The sequence below is a fragment of the Genypterus blacodes genome, unplaced genomic scaffold (genome assembly GCF_046128005.1).
Source record: "Genypterus blacodes isolate CSIRO-AG114 ecotype Tasmania unplaced genomic scaffold, CSIRO-AGI_Gbla_v1 ptg000007l_1, whole genome shotgun sequence".
Classification (NCBI taxonomy): domain Eukaryota; kingdom Metazoa; phylum Chordata; class Actinopteri; order Ophidiiformes; family Ophidiidae; genus Genypterus; species Genypterus blacodes.
The window spans coordinates 5,087,236-5,100,000 of record NW_027466821.1 but is presented as its reverse complement, the minus strand read 5'-3'; the positions used below and the strand labels follow the sequence as shown (position 1 = coordinate 5,100,000).

The window sequence follows — 12,765 nt, the reverse complement described above, 5'->3', positions numbered from 1 at the left end:
CTCCTCTCACCACCCACCCACCAATTTATCCTCATTTTCGCCCCATCTGTGTCAACCCGTCTCTCTCACTTCCCCGCTGCCCTTGAGAAGGAATAGACGCCGCCGCCGCTCAACCACAGAGATATACAACCACAGCACGCACGCACACACACACGCACGCACACACTAGAGCATCAGCAACAGGGCAGAACACAGTTCAACCATGTGAAAGCACAAAATGCAACTGAAGCAGCCTGTTTCTACACCCACAAACACACACACACCCATAAAACCCAATTCAAGGGTAAAACAAGTACAAGTAGTTTGTCACAACCAGTAAGTCAAGGCCCTTAGGAAAGGCTCTGTGTAACAGCAGGTGCATTATGGGAAAGAGGCAAAACCAGATTCATTACAAACTAAAACTTGTGTATGACTGCAGGCTGAAAAACACAAAGAATCTATAAATAACAAAGTCCATCATCTACCCAATTTAAAATCTTTAATAACAAAGAAACTTCAATCTTTAATCTGAATATCAATTTCTCAATGGCCGCTTATTTGAATTCAGAGACCCGACAGTGAGGACAAAGCAGGAGACGGACCGGCTGAATGACCTCTGACCCCTCCAGCATTGGATTTAACAATACGGTCTTCTAATCCTTAATAATCATGGCCAAAAACAAAAGGTTTGCACAAACGTCCTCTTATCCGTTTCATTCCTCCCACGTGTGCTATTGTGGCGTGACGTCCGCCGTCGTCCCTGATGTCTGAGTGCCTTTGCTTTATGGCCTATACGCTGGCCCGAGGAGTGTGTGTACCATAACTCCCCTAAGTGCCGTTCCCCCGCAAAGAGCATCATCTATAATTGAGCAAATTAACAAACGCATGGGGGTGATTTCCGGGGCGGGGATTTCTGAGGCCGGGCTTGTTCTCAATCCTGATGTTTGGTTACGTGCTGAAGAAGAAGCATCAGAGCAGGTAAACCACACACATTCAGATCATGCATTTGTCCTCCTTCAACAGTAAATGGATACAGAAGCATGCAAGCGGGGTTCAGAGGTTGGAGGTGAAGTAAGGACGGGAGCATTGGCATGTGTTCTAATAGCAGCTGCACAGGTGAGGTGGGATGTGAACACAGAGATGGCGTGCTGGGTCGCCATAGAGTGACGGGAAGGGGAGTGGTGCTGGGTAAATAACAAGTTGCTACCGTTGTCTTGTCTTGCGGGACCTGTCGGCGGAGACAGTGGGAGCTCTTCCTCCCCCCCGACTTGTGGGCCTTCACCATGGTGCTGAGAGTGGCCTGCCGGAGCGCAGCGTCACAGCCTGCACGCACCTGCAAACCAAACCAGACATATGTGTGTGTTAAGTATGGGTGAGAGAGTTTAGACTTGGTCTGAAGGACAGTTTCATAGGTGTTCAAACTGATTTTGTAACTCTTTAACACAGATACTAATCAAGAACGTGATGACATTTGAGTTACAAGAATCACTTGACTCTGAAAAGTGGTTACAAACACAACATCACATTATTCTGAGAAGTTTCACATAAAAGACAGACTGAGGCTCTCAGATTAATAAAACATTAAAGGAAAAAGATCAAAAGGCACAGACACACACACACAAGGAATCAATTCCCTCGGAAATTCGGACTTCACCTCAATGAAACGCTCATGACCCAGGAATAATTCAAAACAATGAGTCTGCCGTTTCTGACAATCACAAACACATCTTTTCATTTCATCATATTGAATTACAACATCAAAAGAACTGACAACACACTCACACACACCCACACACACACACACGTACGTAACAGCCTTGCATGTTTATAGGCTGCAGCAGAGTGATGTACATACATTCATCAGACAGCCAAAGGATCTAAATATGAAACAGCATTGAATATGCCAGAGTTACAGAAATGCTTTTACTTATTCCATATTTTATGCGATGCTAATCTGGCTGCTCGGCATACGGCTGACTGAACAATTAAACAGGTTTCCTGCACTGTTATTTGCAGGAAAGAGTGTATATTGGTCTCACCCACATGCCATCGGATAGTTCATCTTCCCAGAGCACCTCACACTATTATTACATCTATACAGTACGTTCATCTGCATTAATGGTTAAGAATGAAAATAACCAGTATTGTTGTCAACATGAATCTGAGAAGATGGGCAATATGCAAGAGAATAAGTCTGAATGATTGCTTGATTAGTTTTCATTCCATTGTGAAATCCCTTCTGATAAAACCTGGAATGTGTTGCAAACTTGGTGACAAAGAGGATCGATTGCTGCCCTCTAGTGATGGACCGAGGTAAAACAGTTTGGTCTCATGCACCTGACGGAAAACTGACAGCACACACACTCACACACACTCGCACACAGAGCAATAAATACTAAATACATATTAACGCTGCGTTCAAGCATTATTCGAAAATTCCTATTTTACAACTTGGAAATTGAAACTGAACAGGCGCCAAAGTCATGTTTCCATGTCATAAACTTGGGATTCTTGATGCCAAGTGATTTATACACAACCTGTTCACCTCTTGGAATGTGTAAAAGTACAATTACATTTCTTCTAGTGTGGTCGGACATGTAGTGAATACAGAAGTTAGAACGGTTAGAAACAGTGGTTCTACTTTACATCTGTGAGCCTTTGATTTTCTGTTACTTTCTATTAATTTGAGGTATTTCTCCCTGAAGTGTCTAAAGGTTGCGCCTATACCGACAATTACTTTATAGGATAATGCAAACCGGGAACTGAGCATGGCGGTGACCTGAGATGACCGCGATGCACAGGCAAAGTCAAACACACAGGCTTATCTCAACATAAAACATGTAGTATCCGATGCCGACCGGCAGAGGGCGACAAAGCGCGCATTGTCCACTTTGTCCTATTATTCGTTTGAAAAGTTTTCTGTCGTTGGGATGTTTTGACAAGATGAGACTGTTCCTGAACTCTGATGGAGAACAGATGAACACAGGGAAGTTGCAACAATGTTTGCTTAGAATGTATATTTATCACTTGTGTTGCAAAAAAGTAAAAAGATAAAAAAACCTCAGTCATCTCCAAATCAAAGCAGTGTGCATATCAAGAAACTAAGGCCGGACGGGTCTCCTCATGGCTTTACAATCATTGTATATGCTGTAGTGGGAAATTGAATTGTTTGTAAGGAAACACCTGTGTAAATCACGCATCGTCACACATCAGGCATCACTGTGAACAGGCACTTTCCGCTTCTGCCTGCATGAATGTAAAGGTACCGTTGAATAGACCAACATAAACACCAGTGTTTCTTTAGCACCGCGTCAGCACGGATCCGTGTGCCACAGATCCATATCAGGAAAATTACAATACAGGAACGGCCCGAGTCACCTTTACTGGAATTTTAACACGTTTATCATTATTTTTAGTGGACAAGTTGTTGACTGCATTAAGACACATGATGTGATCAGTTTAGCTTCACTGAAGTTTTATACTTTTAAATAATAAGGAAATTACTCACAAAGTTAACAGTGAGTGGAGTTGAACAGCTGTCCAGTTCCGTTCAAAGCAATCAAATATGACCAATATGCATAATGATGACAGGACCACAATCTGGACGGAATATGACTTTAGGGCACAAACAGCCAATATCCCAAACCCCCCCACACACACACTACTAGTGTTCTGCCAGCTGTTTTTGGAAAGACGCCTATTTCAGACAAACCAGAGCAGAGTCTTAAGAATCTTGAAAATCAGTTGTGGTGAAATCAGTAGAGTTACGGTTTGAAAGAACCTTTCCAGAATTTAAAGGCCCCCCCGTAAGACACTGCCAAGTACTTTGTCTTTCATATTCAGGCTGAAAACACATTTCTAAGCCGCTGCTTATGGCGGAAAAAAACTAATTAAAAACTGTGCAGTAACATGACAGCGTCGGCGACTTGCAAAGATGGAGCTGTCACGACGCAGACGAGCACAAGTGTGAAGTCGACTGTCAAAGAAAAGGGGAGTAAACAAGGGAACATCAGTCTTTGAGGTATGGAATGCGGTGCTAGTCCAAAACAAATATGGGTAGCAAAAGTTGCTGTTGACTTATGTTGTACTACATGAATTCAGTAGATGCTACCTTATATCCTACACTCTGACACTTTATCACACTGAGGACAGCTGCACACTACACACTGGGCATCCATGGAAGTATAGAGGGCGCATGAAACTGTGTGGCTCAGGCAATATCTGGTTATCAATTGATGATTAATTGATATCATGCTGAATCTTTTTTGCCGTCATGGACCAGAAACACTTTTGTGTATGCAGCTTACACGTTCTACACCAGGTTGGCGACAGTTCATCCTCCAGAATACAAACAAGTGCAGTTCTGGTCAACCCTACTTGTGAATCTGAACGAGTTAGCCACACAACCCCTGATGACCCCCTGTGTGCATCTCCTGGCATTTCACCTAATGCATACTGGGATATGTGATCCCGAGCGGGGGGGAAAAAGCAAGGCACGGAAAATGGATATGGATCAGTAACTTTGCACAAACTCATCTTAAAACATCCAAATCTGAATATACTGAAGCCGGTGTACCTGAGAGAACGCTTCAGAAAGAACGAGCACCAGTATCCCCAATCACAGTCTTATGTCCCTTTGAGATTAGGGCAATTGGAAATGGTTCACTTTCCAACCCTTCAGTCTAAAGCCCAGGTTAGATCTGGTCTTACAGACACAGCTGGGTTTGTCTCAGGATCATCAGTGTGTGGCCCCGCATCAAGAACACTGCAAATCCTGAAACAAGACTAACAGCAGACTAATGACTTTGTGGAGGAAAACCTGTCAAGCGGCAATCTGTTGGTGCTGACCCAGGCTAACCCTGTGTGGAGACCTGTGCGCACACACACACACACACACACACACACACACACACACACACACACACACACACACACACACACACACACACACACACACACACACACACACACACACACACACACACACACACACACACACACACACACACACACACACACACATTGAGAAGTCACTTCTACAAAGGCTACATACAGTAAACAGCTACAAACACGCAAATAACACATTTGCACAAAAAAAACACAAGGGACTCTACTGTTTCTATGGTGACAGACGTGGAAGGGATTTCCTTTGTTTCAACTCGGGTAATGAGAGTGAAAGTGTCCTGGACTCCAACTGCAGACTGGAGGATGCTTGACATCCTGGGCCCAGACTCCAAATCCACTCTCCTAGTTCCTGGTCCCTGCTGGTGTTGGCAGACGTCACAAGCCACCGAGTCTCCCTTCAAGAATGCAAAGCGGCACTGATCTGAAGTGTCCAACTGGACCAAACTTTCAACAATATTAAGGGACTGGACGGTAAACATCTAGAACGCCCCCCCCCCCCTTCCACTCCCTTGATGACAAGTAAACTGGAGGTTACCTGGCCCATCTTAGGCCCTGTGGAGTCTTTCAGCTCAGAAACTATTTCCCTGCTGCCTCGACAAAACAAGCTGGGAAGACCAATTGCAAACTAAAAACAAAATAAACAGTATATTCCTTTATGCAGCATCTATTCCTGTCCTTCTCTGCAAAAGCACTTGATTTGAGTAATGCGGAATAGACTGGATAACCCTGGGATGAGACGGAGATAAAGAGTGCAAAACTTGAAAATAAACCCTGTATTGTTTGTGTATGAAATTGTGAGATGGGGGTGTGTGTGGGGGGTGGTGTGTGTGCATGTGTGTGTGTGTGTGTGTGTGGGGGGGGGGAGATACTTCATCTCCTCTGAATCCATATACCATTAATTCTGACCAGAACTTTCCACTGCCTGCCTTCATCCATCCTCCCAGTTCACCTCATTAGCAGCCATTTCACACATCTGGCCGACTCCCTCCACATGTAAATGCTCCTGATTAGCAATTTTAAGCAAATAATTCACTTTGACGTCAAGCGCTCAATATTTCACAGCCAGACCTGACGCATACACACAGACTGAAGAAGCTCCGCTCAGCGATGACGCATATTACATCATGTTAGAACTGTATGTCTGTAAACACTTGGAACAACAACAATATGTCAGATTTTGGAATAAAAGCCTGCTGTCCTTGTGACACACACACACACACACACACACACACAAACACACACAAACACACGAGGTGAATCCCTGTTAGGCGAGCCAAACTCGCTCCATCTCTTCCTCTACCTGACACCGTTAAGCCTCAGCCTCTTTGCTGCCTTCCATGTTCAGCAATGCAATATCAAGTTTCACCCTGTGAGAGGGCATGTACAGTGTGTGTGTGTGTGTGTTCATGTGGTTCTAGAGTCAGAATTGTACCGCAGCAGTCACCGCTGCCGTCTCATACGGTTATTTCCGACAGCTGTGTGGAGGCGTTCTGACAGGACTTCCTCCTAATGGAGGGACTCCACATCCTCTGACATGATGCTGAGCACTGGCACCTCCACACACCAGAGATACTACATCACCATAGGGTTAGGATGGAAACCCTGATGGGGCCCATTGACAGGGTTCTGTAGTTTCTGGACTCATTATGTCAGTGTACTTTCTACGACACAAGGATGCAGCCTGGAGTTCCTGTGTGGAGCCTCTGGACTCTCTCACTTGACTTCTTCTGACTCCTCCTCATGTTGGCAGTGTGAGGACTAAACCCTGTTCTCTTGTGTTTATTATACGAGTGTTAACCTCAAACACCCACAGAGTGTGAATGACACGTTTAATAGCTCACTTTACATGGGATATTTTGAACGAAAATTCTAATCCAAAATGATATTAAGATAAGTTCCCATCATGCATCACTGTGGCAACAAATCATATCCTGCACGTACCGGTGTGTGACTGACCCCATGGAGAAATACCTCAGAAGTGCACAACACACACAAGCACAAACACACACACACGCACAAAACAACCCAATTTCAGTTTCTGAGCGTTTACTGGACAGATAAACACACACACATACACACACACACACAGACATATATATTTAACACAGCAGCCGATTTTACACAAGTGACATCTGACATTCTGCTGTGAGCTACACTTGTACGTCTGTGATCACTTCCATCATTCAATCAAGCCAAATGAGTGTGTTGTGCCATTTGGCTTGATTGAATGAATGAATGATCAAACTGCTGAATAATCTGCACACACACACACTCGTCGTCTCGAGTGTGGCTTCAGCGTTGCTACTATGCACACAACACAAAGTACCAAAGTAAGTTGGACGCACGTTTGATTTGATTTCCCCCTCTGGCTATGAGGGAGGGAGCTGCGGCCTTGGCTGAGGTGTGGAGGAACACGCTATCATTTATATTCACCTGCTCTCAGATGCTTTAGAGATGCTGAATAAGTATATGATGATGATGATGTCAATGGCTACATGAGAAGAAAGCACAACAAGAAGAGAGCCACTATCCTGATGAAACACAACAACAAACTCACTGAATCACTGAAGAAGCTTCTCCCCCTCACAGGAGCATGTAGAGATCAATCACCAGGGACCGGGACATGTTTCCTATCGCAGCACCACAATGTCTTTGGCTGACAGAGCAAATTACACTTAACACATACTCACTAATCTAGGGGCTGGCTGACTTGTTGCCTTGGTTTTGAAATGTCTGGCTGGTTTGTTGTGCACATTGAGTGACAATGTGAAGAGGATGACTGGTTTGCTTTGTGGCGGGCTGACTGTGACTCGGTGTCTTGTACGGTGAATCACTTGTTTACACGGTGATTGACAACTGACCTGTTTGCTTCTGTGCTCTCCTTACCGCCTCCCTGACTGGGTTGTGTGATTGACGAGTTAATGGTTTTGTTGACAGACTTCCGCAACACATCGGTGTGACGAGGTGACTGACTGAAGACGGCGCTGCATCATTACGGCGGCTGAATCACACGGTGACATCATTAAATGGTTGCGGTCAACGACGGCAAAGTGTCGGGCGCTTTCTTCATCATCTTCAATGAAGGCTGTGTAGAGCCAACACAGGCTGAGGAGAGAGAGTAGATGCCAACACGCTCCTTCTCTTGACCCCTGACCTTTGTGAGTGGATGGGCTTATATGATGAGCTAATTGGTGTTCATTCCAACGCCACACAAACAAACAAACAAAGAGCTGCTCTCCAGTCTCTCTCACAGAGCCTCCTGTAACATCTTGCCTCTGATATTTCCCCTCCTTCACTCCAGACCAACACAGATCTCTCTCCTGACCCTGACCCTCCTCCATGCACCCCTCCATGATGTCATTATGGGGGAGGGGTTGCTATGGTAGTCCCATGCATGATGTCACTGATATCTTGACATGAGGGGGGGATGATGTCATTAACAACTGCAACACGCTAAGGTGGTTCCATTCCTGTCTCCTATGACTATAATTTGAAAATACAATCAAAATATAACTGAAATAATAAGGATAACAATAAATATGATAGAATAGGGCGGATGGCCACAGTGGTTTAAGGCAAACACACTTGGGGAACGTCTTTGAAGAGGAGACATGGACACACACACCTGGCCTCTGTTCCTGTAAGAAAACAGGAGCTGCCAAGTTGCTTTAACTCCCAAGTTTCCTCAGATAGTGGAAAGCAAGTTAAGGGAGACAAAACACTTGCAAATAGGATGAACACAAATGCCGGCTATGTAAAGGTTGAAATAACAAATATCACAGAGTAGAAATACCACCGGGTGTGTGTGTGTGTGTGTGTGTGGGGTATTATATGGAGATATGCAGAGGGACTCTTTCAGCTTCAGAAGCCAAACAGTTTCAGTTTGATTGTTCTCTATAAGCCACTTTGTTATCTACACTGATGTCCCAGATGCCGATTCATATTCCTGCTGAAGGTTAGACAGCCGATCTGCAGCAGAGCTCCTAGTGTGTTGTGGATTCAGAGTTTGGTGACAGGTGCACATGTGTTAGACTTTGTCACGCGTGTAAAAGTAAAACCATGTTCACGCCCACAACAAAAGTAATTTTCCAGTCCAACAATACGCCGCATAGAGACTCTAATGCACGATCACAGTGACAGCAAGCTGTGCGGTAATTTGGGAATCTTAGATTATGGAGGATAAGAATAGTGTGAAGCAGGAGGACGGCCTGACTCAGACTTTCTGGGGGGAAACGGGACATGTTTCAGGGTGTAAGCGTCGCTCCTCTAACCTGCGACCTGTCATGTACACTGCTCCTATAGCAACAATATCTAATACACAACTCACAACTCTTAGCCTCTTCCACTAGACTCAACACTGTGATCTAAATATAAACAAACAACAACATATGCATGAATATAGCCTGACCACATGCCCATAAGATGTGAACTTCAACATTATTTAGACTGTTTTAGGAGTGCTTTGTTGTAATATTCCCCAAAAACTCCTTGCATTTTGACTCTTTTACACAAACATAACCTGCTTTCACTATTACAACAGTAACAGTACACGTGGGTTGGCCCCTATATGGCAAAGCAGCACACTTCAGGTCTGCCAATACAACCTGTAATAATGAACGAATGAACTCTTCCACACAACAGAACAGAATGTGGGATTTTAAATCTAAATGTGATGCTTTCTGTTTGCAGAGATCCGGGACTTTGTGCCTTGTGAATAACTTCTGCTGGCTCTTGTGGCTGTAGCCATGCGCAGTGTTCCAAACAGCGACAAATAAACCGTCTGTGGATCAAACCGCCCCGATCATCTCCAAACCCGGAACGCACGGCGCGCTGTGGCGGCGACAAAAACACCCCCCCCCACACACACACACACACACACACACACACACACAAGCGTCCCCGATCGCCAACCGAGCCGTATCCCCTGCGCCGTTCATCAAGGCTTTACGGTCAAATCATCAACTCACACACGAGTGACTCCACAACAGCCACGGGCACCGAGCACCATGAGGGGAAAGGATCGGTCGCGTTTCGTTCACTCCGGTCGGCCTGGTCGAGCTCGAAAGCGTGTCGAACTCGTGTGTGTGTACGCGTCCACTTACGCATCCCGTGCGGGGCGATGGAAACCGAACCATCCCGGATGTACTGCGCGATCTTCCGTGTTCATACACCGCGATCCAAGTCCGTTCACTACTAAAGAGTGGAAGCGCACACGGCGTTTGTTGCCTCCCGAGTCCGCGTCTATTGGTTCGCTTTCAGCTGGGGCAGCGTCAGCACGCACACGCACACACACACACAGTCTCCATTTGCAACTCCATCGCCCCCCATGGGCGTGCGAGGCCGCGGGCTGTGACGCAAATGGCACTGGGTGATTTGCAAATGACAGATCTTACTAATTCGGTGCCGTCGCGGCGGCCACCGGTCAAATGAATCAGATAGTAGAAATAGGAATCCATACGCGGTGGTGAGTGACGAGTTAATATAGGCGGATGAGCGCTTGGCTCAGCGGAGATGCGGTTGCATAACTCAGGAAACTTAATCAAAATGTGCACGGAGGAGTCGAGGTGCTCTCTCCACGGCTGCTGGCTGCGCCGGTGTGAGGTCGTGATGGGCTGGACCACATCACGCAGCATCTCGATCGCTCTCCGCGGTCCGGTCACAGGAGGAACCGAGCGGATCTCGCATATATGGGGAAGCTGAGCGGAGTGAGTGGCCTCGCTATGGTGGCCACAGCGAGGACGCATGCACGTAGCCGCTGCCGGGGAGCGACAGGACAGCCGGAGTGGGACTTAGGACCGCATTCACGGGCCATAAAAGGCCCACACGAATACTATTGTGCTCTTTTATCCAAGAGTCTCCAACTATTTACAAAAGGTTGGCCAACACACACAAAAAAATATCGCGGCGAAATGGTGGTGGCGGTTACAGCAGCTGCCACCGAGCTCTGCGCAAAGCGGCAGCACAATCATTGCGCAGCACTGGACTTCCCCAGTTTTGTGCAAACTATGTGATTTGCCCAAAAGGGACTTTTATTTGATTAGATTCACACCGTCTTCGTCTGGCAAGCAGCGAGCCGGCGCGCAGGGCAGTTGTCGTTCTCATGGAACGATTTGCATCAACCCCATTATGCCCCAAAATCTCCTTTTACACGGTTATATTGTCTGAGCCCAAACGCCACTATTTTGAGCAACAAAGGAGCAGCTTAAGTTGATCAAAGGAGAAGCCAAGTACAAAATGCACCTTTCACGGCGTAAAGAGAGAGAGGCCCCTTATGCCGATTGCAGCATGGCAGAGGAGTGCGGCGTAAAAACGAGCTAACCCGGATAAAATAAACACAAAGACAAGGTGCAGCACCCCCGTAAATACAGCAACCAACATCTTTGTAATGTCACTGAACCGTTCAATGTCATCTGGATTAGCAAAGAGCCTCCGGAGACGGCGGGGTTATGAATGTAAAACGCTGCGTTTTGCGGATCCGTGCCACCTTTTCCAAGAAGCAGCTTGGCGCACAGGACCGGCGACCCTTCCATCTTTGCGCGTCCTTCTACCGAGCGAAATCGTGAATCGTTTGGCATTTTGAACGTCTGATGTTGAATAATACACGTTGTGGTAGCTGGTTTGGCGTTTTAGGAGCTACACGCCGAATATAAAGGCCGCTAGAAGTCTCTGAAACCATTCCTCTCCCCGCCGCGGCCAGGCAGAAACAAGAGGGCGATGACGCCATTTTCTGCAAAAACAACCATGCTCGGGAAGCCAAAGCGAAGGAGGTTTAACCCGCTCCGCAACCCTCTGATCCCTCAAAAACGGATTAAAAACAAACCTTTACCTCGTATTTGTAGGATGGCCGGTGTAATCGTGCTGTTGGTGGAGGAATATCGCGTCGCTGTGGCCGCTTCGTGTCCGGAGATTGTTAATTTCGCCTCCCAGCGTCCCCGGTTCACTCTGAACAAGTTCCTCCGTGAGCCGCTGTCTTTGTGCACCCAGAGGAGCCTCTCAGCACCGAGCCCGGTCTCTGCGCAAAGGTGCACCGCGGCGTCCACTTTCACATGGAAACGCCGGCACTTTAGCGGCGACATTCAACAAAAACAAGGGCACGATCCGTTTCAGTTAAGAAAAGTGGTTTTAAAAATCCACTTTTAAGCGGATATCTAGGTTGTAGCTCCAATCGAAACCCCCCAAAAATGCGCACACAAGCTCTCCACAACCCCAAACGCGAAAAGTGAAACACGAGTGGGTAAACTTCGCTACAGACGTGTAACACTTGTCTATTTTAAAGATTTTAACACGAGTCGTTGCTGAGTTAATTCCCCAGAGAAACCGTTGGAAGCTTAACGTAAAGAGAGAGCATCAGACATGAGTGATCAACATGTAGAAAGGGTCTACAACACTTTCAAAACCTGCGGATCGATTTGATACACAAGAAAATAACAAGATTCTTTTTGGAGATGATATATGGAAGACTGTAAAACTTCATAAAATGATGAAACAATGACTTCTCCCGCTGTGTAAATGTCTCATATGAGGGGAAACGGCACAGAAACATTCATACACTCACCGGGCTGGAGGCTCCACTCAAACCACTTGCTGGATCATTTTGGAAGTGATGAGCAGATTGTTGGATTCTATGATGATTAGTGGGTTTTGCAAGTGGGTTTACTAATCCTGAACTTTAAAGAAATACAAGTAAGGCTCGTGATATAAACTATGAAAGTGAAGCAGATGAGTATTTAGTGTTTGTAGGAGTGTAAAGCAGGAAAACTAATAAACACTCATATTTCCTTACACTTCTCATTGGTGATTATAAACTGTTTTCAATAGTAATAAATTCAAATTTGACTGATTTTGGGATTCTTCTGATGTCTTTTGTAAAAATGACTCTTA

At 45.9% G+C, this 12,765-nt stretch overlaps 1 protein-coding gene across 2 annotated transcripts in view; it reads right to left on the bottom strand.

Moving 5' to 3' along the window:
- Positions 1-12,265, bottom strand: part of znf800b (zinc finger protein 800b) — a 21,237-nt gene extending 8,972 nt beyond the window's left edge. Inside the window, exons 1-2 of one of the 2 annotated variants that reach the window (XM_076153231.1) lie at positions 11,711-12,265; positions 1,187-1,312 (exon numbers count right to left, since the gene is read on the bottom strand). In XM_076153231.1, coding sequence (XP_076009346.1) covers positions 1,187-1,264 — 78 coding nt within the window. In that variant the 5' untranslated portion in view covers positions 1,265-1,312; positions 11,711-12,265. Of the gene's footprint in view, positions 1-1,186; positions 1,313-9,986; positions 10,104-11,710 lie in introns of those variants that run through there. The other variant, XM_076153223.1, reaches the window with a different exon arrangement.
- Positions 12,266-12,765: the final 500 nt, after the last annotated feature.